Raw genomic sequence first — 17,191 nt, 5'->3', positions numbered from 1 at the left:
TGTTCCAAATCCCCAATGCACCAACTAAAACCTTCCTTTAGGATATCCCAAGCTCGACATATACTCTTCCAAACATAAGATCCACTTCCTCGAGACCGACTAAAACAATCATCCTTAGAAGAATGGTATTTCTCCGTCAACAGTTGAACCCATAGCTTGTTGGGATGGTGAAAAAGTTGCCAAACTAGTTTTCCAAGAAGAGCAATATTGGCACAAAAGGGATCTCTAATTCCCAGACCTCCAAACTTCTTAGGAGTGACCAACACTTTCCAGTTAACTAGATTCAGGCCTCTACCATCAGCTTGACCCTTCCATAGAAAGTTTCGCATCATGGATTCTATCTTATTAGTTACCTCTTTAGGGAAGAGAGATACTTGCATGCGATAAGTAGGAATCGCAGTCACTACCGAGTTGAGCAAACAGAGTCTGCCTGCCTTATTAAGCAATCTTCCTTTCCAACTGGCTAGCCTTCCCCGAATTTTGTCCAAAACATCGTTGAAAGTTGCGCGTGTCACCCGAGAGTGATTAAGGTTCACCCCTAAATACTTGCCCAAGTTCTGAACGAATCTGATGGAGGAGACTCCAGTGAAAATCTCTTTTCTTGTCACTGAAACATTCTTGGAGCATAGCGCTTTAGATTTTTCCACATTAACCTTCATCCCAGAGGCTCTGCAGAAATTTTCCAAAGCTACCATTACAGTTTGAACTTGCTGTTTTTCAACTTTACAGAAAAGAAGCAAATCATCGGCAAACATCAAATGAGAAATTCTTGGACCCCCTCTAGAAACCGCAACTGGCTTCCACACGCCCTTATCAACTTGCTGATTAATAGAACAGGACAATCTCTCCATACACAACACAAACAGATACGGTGATATAGGATCTCCTTGCCTAAGACCCCTGCTCGGAGTAAAGCTATTTAATCTATCCCCATTCCAGAGGATAGACAGTGAGGAAGCAGTGACACAACGCATAATCAGATTGACTGTCGGAGGAGGAAAGCCAAAACTCACCAGGGTTTGTTTCAGAAATCCCCAATCCACTCTATCGTACGCTTTCTCCAAATCAATCTTAAAGGCCAGGGTGCCTTTCTTTGACTTTGTCTTCTTCATGAAATGGAGAACCTCTTGTGCTACAATGATGTTGTCAGGGGTTCCTCTCCCCGGGATAAACCCTCCTTGAAGGGGCCCAATAATCTCTTTGAGATGGGGACGAAGTCTATTGACCAGAACCTTCGTTATAACTTTGTAAACCACATTACAGAGACTAATTGGTCGGAAATCCTTCATGGAAACTGGGTTTTCTACCTTCGGAATAAGAACCACAAGAGTTTCCATCATCCTTGGATCCATATCCAAACCAGAGAACGCATGACGAACCATAGTCCAAACATCAAAACCAACAATCTTCCAGTATTCTTTAAAGAAGAAAGCCTGAAACCCATCAGGGCCCGGCGCCTTAAAAGAATGCATACTGAAAACAGCCGACTTAACTTCTTCCAGAGTAACTGGCGCTGTGAGGCTACAACAGGCTTCATCATTCAGGGAAGGCAGTGACACATCACCAAGACAACCTAAGTCTACATCCTCCGACTGGCAGAATAGGCGTTTATAGAAGGATTCAGCTTCCCTTCTAAGGATATCCGGGTCCGTTTCCCACACCCCATCTTGAAGAAAGAGACCATGAATCTTATTATGCTTTCTCCGCACAAGAGTCTGGACATGAAAGAACTTGGTATTTCTATCCCCAAATTTTACCCACTGCTCTCTGGATTTTTGAAACCATAGAAGTTCCTCCTGCACAAGCGTGTTATTAAATTCCTCAATCAGCTGTTTTTCTTTTTGCCGCATAGACAAATCTTCCATTACTTCAAGTCGCTTCTGAAGGAAATTAATCTGTCTCTCCAATTTGCATTTCCTAACGAAAATATTGCCGAACACTTTAGAATTAAACTCCAAAGAGTTCTTCTGCACTTCTGAAAGCTTGCCGTGCATCTCTCTGTAGCCAGCCTGCCATGACTGGTTCACAATATTTCTGTACCCCGGATGAGTTGCCCAAGCTGCAATAAACCGAAAAGGTCTATTCTTTTTCGGTTGAGGACGACCTGTACAGCGTACTAGGATAGGACAATGATCAGATTGAAGCCTATTTAAAATTTCTGCGTAAGCCTCTGGAAATAGAGATAGCCAGCCACTATTGATACAAACCCGGTCAAGTTTTTTCGCCACCTCAACACCATTTTTAACCCTTCTGTACCAAGAAAATTGTCTTCCAATAGTCTTCAAGTCAAACAGATTACTATCCCCTAGAGAGGCAGCAAGCCGATCTGCATGATGACTCGAGAAGAGGCAACCCTTAGATTCATTAAAATCACCAAGAACAATCCATGGCCCGCAGAAAGACGAAGACTGAGTAACAAGATAATCCCATAGCGAAACTCTGGTATTAAATTGAGGACTACCATAGATACCACTGCACCTCCAAATCACATTATTTACCTGAACCTCAACTGTAACACACTGATCGAAAGCATCAACCCATTTGCAGTGAACACCCTGTATTGCAGAAAGGAACCAAATACCCCCCTTGTGTCCTGACGCCTTCACTATACCAATAGGGTGATAACCAAGTCTTTCCCAGAACATTTTCAAGTGTTGAAAAGGACAGTGAGTTTCAACCACAATAAAAATTACAGGTTTAAATTTCCTAACCAGCTCTTTACAATTCACCCGGGCTAACTTATTAGAAGCACCCCTAATATTCCAAACTATTATATTTAAACTATCCATAATATAAAATATAAAAATATAAAACAAGGAAATCAAAGTGCTTCACCAACCTCAAACCGAGGCTTGCCCAGCGGAAGTGACTCCCGTGACCTTCAGGTTTGCCGGATCTCCCTGGAATATCTCCTTAATCCCGCCTACCGACGCAGTAACAGCCGGCAATGCGCCTTCCTTCTCCAATGGAACCGCCACGGTAACACCCTCCTTCACGGTTGCAGGAAGACATGACGATGCTTCCACCATCGTGCCTCCATTCTTCTCAACTGGCGAGCTCTGTAGGGACCCCGGCCTTGGTCGTTTCCGGAGAGAGGACCCGCAAGGCACTGGGGTGTGTCGGGTTGAGGAGATCGACGTCTCACCAACACGGGAAGCGCTGTGTCCGACCTTGACTCGTGACCCGACCCTAGCACGATAGGAGCTTGATCCATTCGTGTGAGAGAAGTGAATGGTGGGCCTGATTACTCTACCCGAATCGATTCTGGATTGAATGCCTCTTTGGACCTTGTTAGATTGCTTCTGACCCAGCTTGGTTTTACCTTTCCTCACGCTCCCAGCCTGGTTCATCATACATGCAAGCCTCCTCAACATTATTTCCTTCCAAATTATTAGCCTCCAAATCTTCTTGCAAATTCGATGCAGGATTCTCGCCAGTAACGCCACCTACCACATTAGGTTCTACTTCATTTGAATTGTGACTTTTGGTCTCAGGATGTGGCACTGCCTTTGTACCGTCCCGTGGCTTGGTGGCATCGAAATCAACACTCTTTCCTTCCCTAGAGTCTCTACCCAAGCACTGTGCCATATCGTGACCATAACGTGCACAAGAGTTACAAATTAAATTTAAACTTTCATACTCCACTACATGAGTTACGCCTTCCACAATGATATGCTTGATCACTGGCAGTCCTAAATTTATTTGAACACATACTCGGGCATATCGTCCTCTCTCAGCCAATTTAGTGGCTAAGTCCACTTTGATGGGAACTCCTATTGCAGAAGTAATACGCATCATGGCCTGTTCCTGATAGCACCAGATTGGGAGCCCCGAAATCCGAACCCATACAAGCGTAGACCCGAAGGATTGCTCACATGGCCGAAAATCTATATCCCACGGTTTTACAGCAACATAGTGCCCCTCAATCAACCACGGACCACCAAGCATGACCTTCTCACGATCTTCACATGCATCGAATTTTACCATGAAGTACCCAAACCCCACATCAAGCAGATCAAAGCCACCTTTGATGCGCCAAACCATCCGAAGCTTGTGTGAAAGAGCTGTGTAACTATAATTTTTATCAAGAACCTTAATCACTAAAGCTTCTCGATAAGGCTCTGCCAAACAAAGCTTGGCTTCTTCAGTGAAGTTTACACATGGAGGTTGGGAATCGCCCTGCTTGCCCACCATCGTGGCTATACTATCCCCAGATAGAGATCCTGCAAGTGCAAACGCCTTCGATTTCTCTGGACCAATGACTTTATCTCTAAAGGAGATCTTTGTAGGATTTGAAAAACCCCCTCGTGAAAAACCCTCCTTGACACCGGATGCACCCCCACCCACACTCTCCCCCTTATCTCTTCCGACGGCATGGCCGCCATGCTCACTATGTTTCACCCTCAAACACTCGTTCCCGCTCTCTCCTTCTCTCATTCTCTCTGAGTACGGAGTACGTACTCTTTCTCTGCTAGGGTTTCTCTTTTGTCCCAACATTTGGTAAGTGTTAAAATTGTCCCTAATATTTAAATCGTCCTTTTTAAGTTTTTAACGTTTTAAAATTAGCTCATTTTTGTCGTTAACAGAATTGACGGCAAGACAAAATTGAGACAATTTTAAAACATTACGGGCTTAAATAGGAATAAAACGTTGAGGATAAAAGCGATACACAGAAATAAATTTTAATTTTATCCTTTAATAATATTAATTTTTTACAGTACATAGTTATTCAATTATTCTTTTATTTTATTTTTAATCACATTTTTTTAAGTAAATTTATTTTTTGTTAAGAAAAAAATTAAAAAATAAATTAAATAATTATTTGTCGTGAAAAAATCAAAATTATTGAAGAAAAGATTAAAATTTATTAAAAAGTAAAAAAAAATCTTTTTTTTCAATAATTTTAATTTTTAATAAATTTTAATTTTTTCTATAATAATTTTAATTTATTTACATCAAATAATTATTTAATTTATTTTTGGAAAAGTATAGGAACTAAGTGTCTAATCAGCCAAAAAGTGAATAACTCAATTAATTATAATTATTAATAATTAATTTTAAATTTTTAAATTCAAAATTAAAAAAATTTTAAACTGATTAAATAAACCTAATCAAAACTTATAAAAACATTACTCTTCTCTTCCATATTAACCTACCTACCTCTAAAAATATCCATAAGAATTTGTGTCCACTCAATTCCAATCCAAATGCTATCTCATTCACTTGCTCCTGAGAGAGTGTTCCACCACTCCCGAAACATATATACAACATAGATTTCGATAGCTGATAGTTCAACCATGCAACACATTCATGAATCTTCTCATCTTGGTTTTGGTTGGGTTGAGCAACGATGGGTCCAACCGAAAAAATAGAACGAGAAGGATGAGAACCCTTGTGTAAAGCTCTCATGGCCTCTGATTCCAAATCATTGAAGGTATTCACTATGATACCATCAACCAAGGAGGCTTTCTGGCACACACTGAGAAATAGTGTGTAGATTTCACCTGATCGACAAAACAGAATTAGATCTGGAAGGTCCTTCACCTTGAAAGAAGCATAATCACAACCAGGAACGGCCATTGTTCGTTCCAAGTCAAAAAATTCGGGTTCGGATTCGAATTCGGAGAAGAAGCTTTCATCAAACTTTGGAAAGGAAAGAACGAAAAGAACGAAGGAGAGGAAGGTTTTTATAGGCACAAGTCTTCGAATCGGTCAAATCGCGATTTCATCGCATCCAATCGGTCTTTACCTTGCACTTGGTTCAACTTCAAGGATAAGGAAGGAGTGGTGGAACACAAGTTGTTCTTAAACAATTACAGAAATATAAAAAAAAAATATTTATTTAATATGAAAAAAAACATCCTAATGCTTAACAAAAGAAATATTCAGTTATATTTTATATTTATAAGATTTAAAAAAAACTATAAAATTCTTAAAAAAATAACGATATTCACATTTGCAATACAAAAATATTCAAAAAATATATAAAAGAACATCCATTTAGTATGAAAAAGAAACATTATGATACTTAGCAGAAGAAACATCCATATATGTTAACTTATTTATAATTCAAAAAATAGATTCAGAACCATCCAATTTACAAATAAAAGAAACATTCTAATGCCTAACATAAGCACCATCCACGTAGAGGTTTTAGATTCACCCAGAGGCATTTGACTGGTTTTTGGCTGATACCCTCTTGGTTCCCTAGCATTGTTGTTTATTTTTTAATTTTGCTCTTAATAAAAAATAAATTCACTTAGAAAAAAATAATATGATTAAAAATAAAATAAAATAATAATTGAATAATTAGCTACCGCAAAAATTTGATATTATTGAAGAATAAAATTAGAAATAAAGTTTAACTAAATTAAATATTAAAGAATTTTGATACATTAGAGACAAAAGATACACTTTATACTTTATTGTATGTGTATCATTTTTTTTTCTTTTTCGCAAGTTTATGTACTAGTCATTCTACAAATATTTCATGATGAGTAAAAATTTTTAAGAGTAAAATTATAAAAAAAATAAATTTATTTAGAATGAAAGTAATGTGATTAACTGTAATTTACTTAGACGTGATTGAAAAATAATTGAATAATTATGTACCGTAAAAAATTAATATTATTGAAAGATAAAATTAAAATTTATTTCTATGAATCATTTTTGTCCCCAACGTTTTTGTCCTATTTAAGTCCCTAACGTTTCAAAATCGTCTCAATTTTATCTGGCCGTCAATTCTGTTAACGGATCTCTAACGGCAGGACAACATTGAGCCAATTTTAAAATATTGGGGTTTAAATAGGAAGATTTACAACTTTAGGACTTACCCCAAACGTTGGAGACAAAAACGATACTTTATACTTTCTTAAATAATTGACTAAGAAATTAATGATTAATTAGGTTAAAGAGAAATCAAATTATTAAGAGATTGATGTTTGATTATTAATGATTTGCCATAGATGTATCTTTGCATGATCAATGTAGAAGGTGAAAAATATTGGTTAAGTCTCGACATCTCTAAAATCTTAACTCTTTTAATCATATCATCTTTTCAGTATTCATTGTTTACTTTTGCCTATTTTACTGTTTATGTTAAAGCTTTCTAAAAACTAAATTTTGATTGTCTGACTAGAATAATTAATTGACTATTGCTTACTTAATCCGTTAATTCCCATGGGAATGATAACCAACTCCCGTGGTATTACTTGAGAAAAACGATTGTGGAGATCTTGCCAAACAGACGAAGGAGAGGTAAGATAGATAACACTTTGTGTGATTGAGGGAGATATTGAGTGAAAGAACCAAAAAAGTACTAGGTTATTGCATCTTTCCCAAGATGAAGAGAGGGGATCATTTGTAGGAGAAGCTGAAATTGAACCTGTCAAAAGCCATACTGAAAAAATAAGAATTGATGTAGGACTCTGACAAGGATGTATATAGTAAGGACGGTTTGGATTTTGAGAAGGATTTAAAGTGTTGTCATCCATTGCGAGAGCTTTGTTATTGGGTTTTGGCATATATGGATGAAAAAGAATAACAAAATTTTTAGAAGTTAAGAAGCAGGAATAACGGAAGTTATCAATAGGTCGCTTATGAATTACAAAGAGTGGATTAGAATTGATCCTAACGGTTGTTGATGTAATGCCAGAAATGACCATGTGTTAAATTATTATACTTGCTGTTAAATTTTTTTCTATTTTGTTGTTTTACTTTATTATGTTGAGCTCTTTTACTTCAAAAAGAGTTTTCACTATTAATGGATATTAACAAAGTTCTAAGTGTTTTGATACCATAACAAAAAAATAGAAATAGGATTAAAACAATAAAAAATATATATTAAAGTTGTTATTTTTATATAATACAAAAATTATTCTATTTATAAAAATATTATCAATTAAACTAAAAAATATTTATTTATTAACCATTAAGTCTCAACTACTCAAAAAAATAAAAAAAAAATATGTGCCGAAACAAAATGTGATAAAAATGAAAAAAATTTTAGACATATATTTTTTTATTTTTTTTTGCCATTGGATTGTGCTTGGGGCTGATAATTCATTTGATACCTTCTACAGTTTCTCTTTTAGCATAATGGCTCCTATACCAAGGAAATTTAAACAAAAGCCACCATATTTTAGCAAATCGTGTATGGCACTCCAAAATAAAAATAAGAATAAAGGACATTTTCGTTCCTGACCTTTTTTTTCGCGAACATTTTCGTCCTCAAGGAATAAAAAATACATTCAAGTCCCTGACCCCTGAAAAACGTGGATATTTATGTCCTTCCGTTGAATTCAGCCGTTTGCACTGAACGGAAAAGGATGAGCTGGTAGAGGTGGCGCTGAGGTGGCCGTAACGGAGGCCTGGAGCATTTCGTAACCGGACATATAAGTCCCTAGAGACAAAAACGACGCCATTTTTGTAACCTCCCCCAATCCTGTTTCGAATTTCTCTGCCTTTTCTTCTTCCTTCGTCCTTTTTCCCTTTCATTCTTCTTCCTTGGCCGCTGCCTCCATCACCACCGTACAGCGGCGCCTCTGTCAGCCACCATCAACGCCGGCGACCTCCTCCTTCCTCTCTTTTCGCGTCTTCTTCTCTTTCTCACTCCCTTACTCCCATTAGATGATGATACGAGGGCGAAGATGATGATATAGATGATGAGGATGGAGATGAAGTTTTTGTTGAATGAATACACAACATGAAATCGGAATAAATCCTTGAGAGGGATGACTTAGGGGCTGTGACAATCTCCTTCATATGAGAAGAGAAAACTTTACGCCTTAAGGCACTCCAACTACTCTCTCTTGCAAGAAGATGGGTTTCATGTTTATCCTCTGATGATGGAAATGGTGGCACAAAACCTCCAACAATAGCTTTTTGAAAAACTTCATAATCAACATCATAGCAGCCCACTTTCCTCTAATCACCAAACAAATATTGCAGTGGGAATATGTACAAAAAAAGCTCCCCTGGAGTCCAATGCGGAAGGCGAAGGATCCGTTAACATTTTGGGGACGAGATGCAAAGGATCATAAGGCGAGTGTGGAGCCTTCCTATACATCCTAAGCAAAGAGGTAGGACTAAGAGGAACTGCATGCACCCTCTTCTGGCACTGCAACAACTGGCAAACAAACCCCATATTCGGATCGGCAATACCCCTTGCAGCCTTCACCAACTGAAAAGCATCATCAAAGCTCTGTCCTTCTCTCCACATGAGGTATGCAATCACCAACGAAGTAGACCTAGACACACCTTGACAATAGTGCACAAACACCCTACCACCTTGTTCCATAACATCCTCAAAGTAATCAAACACATCATACAAGATACTAGTAATATCCTCTGAAGGACTATCCTGAAGCCACAATGTTCTATACACAAAATCAGCCTTAAAATACTCGGGGCACACAAAACCAACACAGTTCAAGATATGAGTGATTCCATTCTGTTTCAATATATCCCTATTCTTAGCAACAGCATCACCACCAAGGTAAACATGTTCAGCAACCTTTGAACACTCCTTATCAAAAAATGCAATTCTATCCCTCTTCAAGAGTCCACTAACACCATTATTGTTACAACTATTATTATTACCACTACTATTACTGCCATTATTGCAATTCCTATCATTGTTCATCTGAATTGAGGAGAGATCAAGTTTCAACCTTTCACCAGGGTTACCTCTCATGGCGCCACCGGTGGTCAACGGCGGCTGTGGGGGCAACCACTCCCCAATGTCATCTGAGCTCGCCTGCGGCCACTCATCGAGGCTCCGCCGGGCTATCGAAAGCGGCTGGAGGGGCGGCAGGCTCGACCGGGACTTGGAACTCTGCTGCAATCGCGGCGTAAGTGGCAGCGGACAGAACTTGCGATTCTGGCCGGTGACAGTGTCTCCGCCGCAGGAATTTGGATCCGCCTCACCGGATGGGTTATTGCTGGAAGCGGTGCTGGTGCGAGAGGAAGGAGGAGGTCGTCGGCGTTGATGGTGGCTGACGGAGGCGCGGCTGTGCGGCGGTGATGGAGGCAGGGACCGAGGAAGAAGAATGGAAAGAAAAAAGGACGAAGGAAGAAGAAAAGGGCAGAGGTAGAGAGGGAGGAAGATGGGGCAAGGAGAGGAGGGGCAGAGTAGGTGGTGGTGGAAGAGGGAGTCAGGGGCACATGAGGTGGTTGGGGTTGGAGGTGGCTGATTTGTGGAAGGATTTGGGCTCATAAATGTGAAAGATTGGGGGTTTTGGTGAAATGACGTTGTTTTGAGTTAGGAGGACTAATATGTCCTGTTTTGAAAAGCTACACGTTTTGGTGTGAGAGGACTAATATGTCCTGTTTTAAAAAACTACATGCCATGTGTGCTCCCGTAACGGCCAGGTCAGCGCCACGGGAGCCATGTCAACGTTTTCCGTTGAGTCTAACGGAGTCACTTTAACGGAGGGGTCAATTTGTCCGCGTTTTGGAAGAGTCAGGGACATGAATGTATTTTCCAATCCTTGAGAACGAAAATATCCGCGAAAAAAAAAAAGTCAAGGACCTATTTATCCTTTATTCAAAAAATAAAAAGAAAAATCATTTTTTATCTCTACTTAAAACATATATATATATATATATATATATATATATATATATATATATATATATATATATATATATATATATATATATATATATATATATATGAAATAAATCTCTAGCCTAGGCCTTCCTTTTTTTTCTTGAAAAAATAACTACGGTATGTGCGGGTGAAACACGATCCCAATTCGCAATGCATATAATTGAAGTAATTTGGTTAAAATGAGAAGTTACATCTTAATCAAAAGGGGTTACAAGAACTTCTAAAAATGATTCTAAATATGTAAATTGAGCCTAACACTAAAGCATATATTTTAGTTCAAGAGTAATCTTTTAATCTTTTTAAGAGCATTCATAGCGTCTTTCATTCTTGTCCTTTCACCCGGAGACTCAGCTGAGCAATTCAGAGCTAAAGTCATTATAGACAACAAGCAGTCCTGTTTAGTATCTGTTTCTCCTTCTTCCACCAATAATTTTGCATCAACGATATCAAGTAGTGAATTAGGGCACGACATTTTCACCCACTCTTTGATGCTAAACTCTCCCACAAACATTTCATCAGTGGGTTTTTTCTGTGTGAAGGTCTCCATAAGTAAAATTCCATAGCTATACACATCACCTTGCCTAGACACTCTTCCCTCAAGTCCATATTCTGCAAAATAAGAAAAAAAACAACAAAGTGGAAAACAAAACAAATTTTATTAGATTCATAGCTGATTGCTATCAAGGTTTATTACATAAAGCATAAGATTAAATAAGAAACTCACCAGGGGCCATATAGCCTATTGTGGCTAGATTCATGGTTTGAGTGATGGAGTCATCCCCACTCAGCAATTTTGCAATGCCAAAATCAGTCACGTGGGCAACCATGTCTTCATCTAGTAATATGTTGCTGGGTTTCAAATCACAGTGTATAATTGGTACAGAACCACCATTATGCAGGTAATCCATTGCTTCTGCAACATCTATCATTATGTTTAGCCTCTGGATCATACTCAAGCCATGGTGTTCCGAGTGTAGCCACCTCTCTAAACTCCCATTAGGCATGTAGCTTAGGATCAATGCCTTGAAGTCCATGTTGCTGCAGCTGCTAATGATTTTGGTTAAGTTTCGATGGCGGACACTGCGCAATATCTCACATTCAGCATCAAAACTCCTAAATGCTCCTTCCAGCCCCAGATTAAACACTTTCACTGCAACATTCGTCCCATCTGAGAGTACTCCTTTATACACTCTTCCAAAACTCCCTACACCAAGCAAGTTGCCATCATGGAACCTATCTGATGCTTGCCGAATTTCATAGTATGATATTCTTCTCCATCTTGCTCCCGATTGATCCACCTCTGAATTGTTGACCACCTTGTGCTTCCGGAATTTTAGGATGCAAAGGAATGCCACAAGAAGGGTGGCAACTATTGCTGCAGGTAAAATATATGTCAACACAATATGTGCATTCCATTTTCGGGATTTTTCAATTTTACACTCCGAAAAATGGAAACGTGGAGCACCACATAATCCTTTATTCCCCATGAACGACTGAGCTGAGAAGTTTGCAAAAGGTCCCCCATCCGGGATTTTTCCTTTTAACTTATTGTGAGAAACATTGAAATATTTCAGATACACAAGTGCCTCCAATGTTTTCGGAATGACACCAGACAAGTTATTTTCTGATAAGTCAAGTTGTTCCAAACTTACCATACGACCAAATGATTCTGGGATGGGCCCTTCAAATTTGTTTCTTGCTAAGGTAAGATGAACCAAATTCATAAGATTGCTGAGGCTTCTTGGGATGCTACCTGAAAATTGATTTCCTGATAAATAAATCCAACTTATGGCTTTTAGATTTCCACTATCTAATGGGAGATATCCACTTAAATTATTGGAAGATAAGTCTAAAAGCAATAAATCGAACAGCTTCCACACGGTGGAAGGTATTGAGTTGAATTTATTTGAAGCAAGCCAAAGCCATCTCAATGAGGTAAGATTGCTTATGCAAGAAGGTATAGGGCCAGAGAATTTGTTTCTTTTAAGGGAAAATTGATACAAGCTCGTTAGTTGACACAATTGATTCGGAACAAATCCTTCCAATTGGTTGTCATGTAAATAGAAGCCTTGTAGCTTTATTAATTTCCCTATGCTAGTAGGAAAGGTTCCAACAAAATTATTAGTACCAAGGTCAAGGTTTATCAAGCTGCTCAAGTTGCCAATACTTGCTGGAATGGTGCCTCTCATTGAACAACCCCGAAGTTTCAAGTCAACCAGAGAAGTAGAAAGGTTTCCTACCGATATTGGAAGAATAGAATCCAATGGATTTCCAGAAAATATCAACTTTTTGAGAAATCTACAATTTGTCAAAGAATTTATAATGCTTAGCTCTGAATCACTTGTCAAATTATTTTTTCCAAGATTGAGCAGCTGGAGACTTCTTAAGCTGCCAAAAATGTCTGGAATGTATCCAGAAAATGAATTGTAAGCCAAATCTATGTTATTAAGCATAGTGGCATTGCACAAGGAGCTTGGGATTCTTCCACTGAGATAATTAATCCCCATGTACAGCTCAACAAGTTTTGGAAGCATGTAGCCTAGGCTTGCTGGGAGGCTGCCTGATAAATGATTTCTACTAACAGTAATTACCCGTAGGGTAGAAATATTAAAGATTGATGGCGGAATGTAGCCACTTACATTGGCGAAAGGAAGACTCAGAATCTCTAAACTACGTAGATTACCAATTTCATTTGGTATCGCACCTGGCACAACATTCGAACAATGTGATACGTTAAATTGTATAAACAATGATAACGTTAATCAAACTCAATTCGCAGAGTCATATTGGCATAACATACGATACCTCTGAAATTGTTATAGCCAAGATAGATCTCATTGAGGCTTGTTAAATTCCCGATGGAAGATGGTATGTTTCCACCGAAGGTGTTGTAGGATAAGGATAAATATTGCAGTTGCTTGCAATTGAACAAACTGCGTGGAAGTTCACCGGATAAGGTATTACTAGTCACGTGAAGCTCTTTCAAGTTTGGAAGATGGTGGAAGATGCGCTCCGGCAGTTGTCCGGATAGGTTGTTGTAGTCGAGGTCAATAACCTGCAGTAACGAACTGTTGATGATAGCTGAAGGGATAGCTCCTGAAATTTGGTTGTAAGTAAGATACAGATATTGCAAAGAAGGAGACAAGAAAATGTTGGAAGGTAAGGGACCCCAAAACTTGTTTTCAAGAAGTTCAAGCGATTGCAGGGAACTCATGTTGAACAGGAAGTGTGGGACTGTGCCAGTGAAACTATTGCCTGCCAGTAACAGGTGTTTTAGTTTCCGTAGAGATTCAAACCAGGAGGGGATACTTCCAGTGAATTTGTTGAATCTAAGGTTGATGATGCTCAGACTACGTAATCCAGCAAGTTCAGCAGGTAGATTACCGTGGAAGCTATTGTTGGGAAGATGCAGGCGAGAAAGGAATGACAGGTTTCCAAGATGCGGAGGGATGGTGGCATCAAGAGACATGTATGAGAGATTCAAGGCAGTTACTCTGCGGTGGGAAGAGCCGCAGGTGAGGCCAATCCAGTTGCAAACAGAGGTACTGCTGGACCAGTTGCTTGCGAGCACATTGTTGGGATCCAAGGAGTTAAAATGCTCCCTCATGGCAACCAAGGCCGATTCATCGCTAGCCATGTTCAGCCTTGCAGCTGATACCACCGCCACGTGCCAAAGCAGCAATGACAACAGGGTCGGATATAAGAGGGACTTCATTTTCATTGCACCTTATCTTCTGCTTCAATGCAACATTTTGCGTTGTATATATATGTGTGTGGAGAGAGAGAGAAGAGATTCCTTTCCATTGTTCGTCCATCTTCCTTTGTACTCCAAGTGGCAGCTGAACCTGAGTTCGCAGCATCAGCCAATTACCAGGAGAATTAAAATCGTGATTAACAACAGTGCTTAACGATCTAAGACTACTTTAATTCGTTGGCCCAACTTATACTTAAAAAGACACCACGAGTTTTGATTAATTTAGAATAAAATCAAACTTGATTATTCTAAATCCGTTTCCTAGGAAGATCCGTCTCCATATTCCATTAAAATCTCTTCCTCTTCGATCTTGTCACCTTCCAAAGTATCTTTGCTAACAAACTTGTCAACCGTTGCTCATGTGGCTTCCGCGCAGTAATCAATGCGTAAGACACAAGAATCCACATCACATTGGTTTCATCAAATATACAAATACAAATACCCTTTGTTGATTATATGAGCATCTACAAACTCATCATCTTCTTTGTTTTACACCATCAGAAACCACCATGATATCATCCTTAAAGTACACAGCACCCTCACCCCTTGCCGGCTCTGCTGCATTCTCCTGCAGAAAGCGTGTTCCTGTTCCAAGGTTACCACCCTCTATTCAAAATCTTCAACAAAGCACTGCACTACCCTCTTTCTCTTCCCATAAACCACTTTACATTATTCCATGCACTCAGAACCTCACATTGTCAACTAAACCTAGAAGGAAGGTTGCAGGGTGTCATGCCTATGAGGCAGATAAGTCACAGCCACAAGCAGCAGAGACATCAGAGGCAGCTCAGAAGCTCAAGATTGGTTTGTATTTCGCTACATGGTGGGCACTCAACGTCGTCTTCAACATATACAACAAGAAGGTTCTCAATGCTTTTCCATACCCCTGGCTCACTTCCACTCTCTGTCCCTCGCCGCCGGCTCTCTTATCATGTTCATCTCCTGGGCCACAAGGCTCGCTCATGTCCCTAAAGTTAACATGGATTTCTGGAAGGCCTTGTTCCCTGTAAGAAAATTTTAGTTTATAATCCACTTTTTGTTTCCCTTCTATGGCTTTGTTACTAATTCTGTGTCTGTGTCTGCAGGTTGCAGTAGCACACACCATTGGACATGTTGCAGCTACTGTGAGTATGTCTAAAGTTGCAGTGTCATTTACTCACATCATCAAGAGTGGAGAACCGGCTTTCAGCGTCCTAGTATCGAGGTTCTTGCTCGGCAAATCGTTCCCTATACCGGTTTACTTATCACTGGTGCCAATTATTGGAGGTTGTGCTCTTGCTGCTGTGACCGAACTCAATTTTAATATGATCGGTAAGGCCATTTACCTTATAGCAAGGTTTATTAAATTCTCATCAAGATCAAGTAGTAGTCTAAGTAGAAGTAGAACTCTTTTTTGGTTGATTGTGTTTTGCAGGGTTTATGGGGGCTATGATATCAAACTTGGCGTTTGTGTTTAGGAACATATTCTCAAAGAAGGGAATGAAGGGCATGTCTGTTAGTGGATTGAACTATTATGCTTGCCTTTCCATATTGTCTCTATTGATTCTCATACCTTTTGCCATTCTTGTGGAGGGTCCTAAGATGTGGGCTGTTGGCTGGCAAACTGCCCTCTCTCAGATTCGTCCAAATTTTGTTTGGTAATCACTAATCAATCCTCTTTTCTTATTACTATCAAACATTAAACTGATCAATTTTCTTTGTCAAAAATACTTAAGGACATTTCGGCTGTAACTTTTTTAAGGGGGGTAGTTGCTCAGAGTGTGTTCTACCACTTGTGTAATCAAGTCTCTTGCATGTCTCTTGATCAAATATCTCCCTTGACATTTAGCATAGGGAACACAATGAAGAGAATTTCAGTAATTGTCTCTTCCATTCTTATCTTCCACACGCCAATTCATCCCACCAATGCAGTTGCTGCTGCGATTGCAATTCTTGGCACCTTCCTTTATTCACAGGTGCATTCTTATTTCCTCTATTTTTAGTTTGTCTTTGCTATGTACTACTTGAATATTCAGAGACACACTGAAATCAAACCCATGATTGAGAAATTTTTCATATTGCACACAACACAGGAAAACCATATATAGTCACTGTCAATTTTATCTATGCCGGCCAAGTAAAATGGATAAAATGGAACGGTTTAATGTCTAATGAGTGATCAACTAGGGTCACACTATTAATTTGTAAATGTAACACAACAACTGAGAGCTTTTATGTTATTTCTTTGAACAGGCAAAACAGTGAGGCCTAATTCAGAAGCTAAGTTAAGTGAATGCTTATTCGGGGATGGGGCTAGAACTATGAGCCTGTCAGTGATAGTGAGAACAGTTGATGTTACTAATCATGTTTTGATCTTTGTCATTGTAGACGAAATTTTCGTTTCTTTCGTGTAATGTAAGGCTGAGAAGAATTTACTTTGATTCAATAAGGACTAAGAACGAACTCTGGAATGTGAGTACACTAATGAGGATTTCTATAGCCCAAAATTAGTTACACTTACCAAAAAAGAAGAGGATTTGTTGGATTAGATCTCACTAACTATTTGTAAGTAGGTCTAATAAGCTAATTATTGCAGTTGAGCATGTATAAAAAGTTTGCAACAATTATTTCTTTAACAATTCAACTAGGTATCCTTTAAAAATGGTACAATATTCAGCCTTTTTATTATAATAATTTAAAAAAATTAAAACAAACACATTTAAAAATTATGAATAGATTTATTGTCTTTTTAAAATTAAATACATATCCAAAATACAAACTAAATAAAACTGAAATTTAAAATTTAAATTTTAAATTTCTATTTCAATTTTAATATATTTAATTAT

General features: G+C 38.7%; 2 protein-coding genes and 1 pseudogene across 2 annotated transcripts; 1 reads left to right on the top strand and 2 right to left on the bottom strand.

The window, feature by feature from the left end:
- Window positions 1-8,607: 8,607 nt before the first annotated feature.
- LOC107613621 (protein-tyrosine-phosphatase MKP1 pseudogene) lies at window positions 8,608-10,216 on the bottom strand (annotated as a pseudogene).
- Window positions 10,217-10,810: 594 nt separating this feature from the next.
- Window positions 10,811-14,329, bottom strand: LOC110263230 (uncharacterized). Its single transcript, XM_088499794.1, has 3 exons — window positions 13,418-14,329; window positions 11,337-13,316; window positions 10,811-11,221 (listed from the first exon to the last, which is right to left on the bottom strand). The coding sequence occupies exons 1-3, from the start codon at window positions 14,325-14,327 to the stop codon at window positions 10,884-10,886; spliced, it is 3,228 nt and encodes a 1,075-aa protein (XP_088355920.1). The 5' UTR covers window positions 14,328-14,329; the 3' UTR covers window positions 10,811-10,883.
- Window positions 14,330-14,875: 546 nt separating this feature from the next.
- Window positions 14,876-16,763, top strand: LOC148578690 (glucose-6-phosphate/phosphate translocator 1, chloroplastic-like). The gene is made up of 5 exons (XM_088503151.1): window positions 14,876-15,170; window positions 15,230-15,372; window positions 15,452-15,677; window positions 15,781-16,003; window positions 16,599-16,763. Exons 1-5 carry the CDS (start codon window positions 14,876-14,878, stop codon window positions 16,615-16,617), a joined length of 906 nt encoding a protein of 301 aa, XP_088359277.1. The 3' UTR covers window positions 16,618-16,763.
- The last annotated feature ends 428 nt before the right edge of the window (window positions 16,764-17,191 follow it).

This window comes from Arachis ipaensis, chromosome B1, assembly GCF_059453495.1.
Source record: "Arachis ipaensis isolate K30076 ecotype BB chromosome B1, ASM5945349v1, whole genome shotgun sequence".
Classification (NCBI taxonomy): Eukaryota; Viridiplantae; Streptophyta; class Magnoliopsida; order Fabales; family Fabaceae; genus Arachis; species Arachis ipaensis.
The sequence above is the reverse complement of the archived record's forward strand: the minus strand, read 5'-3'. Positions and strand labels throughout refer to the sequence as shown.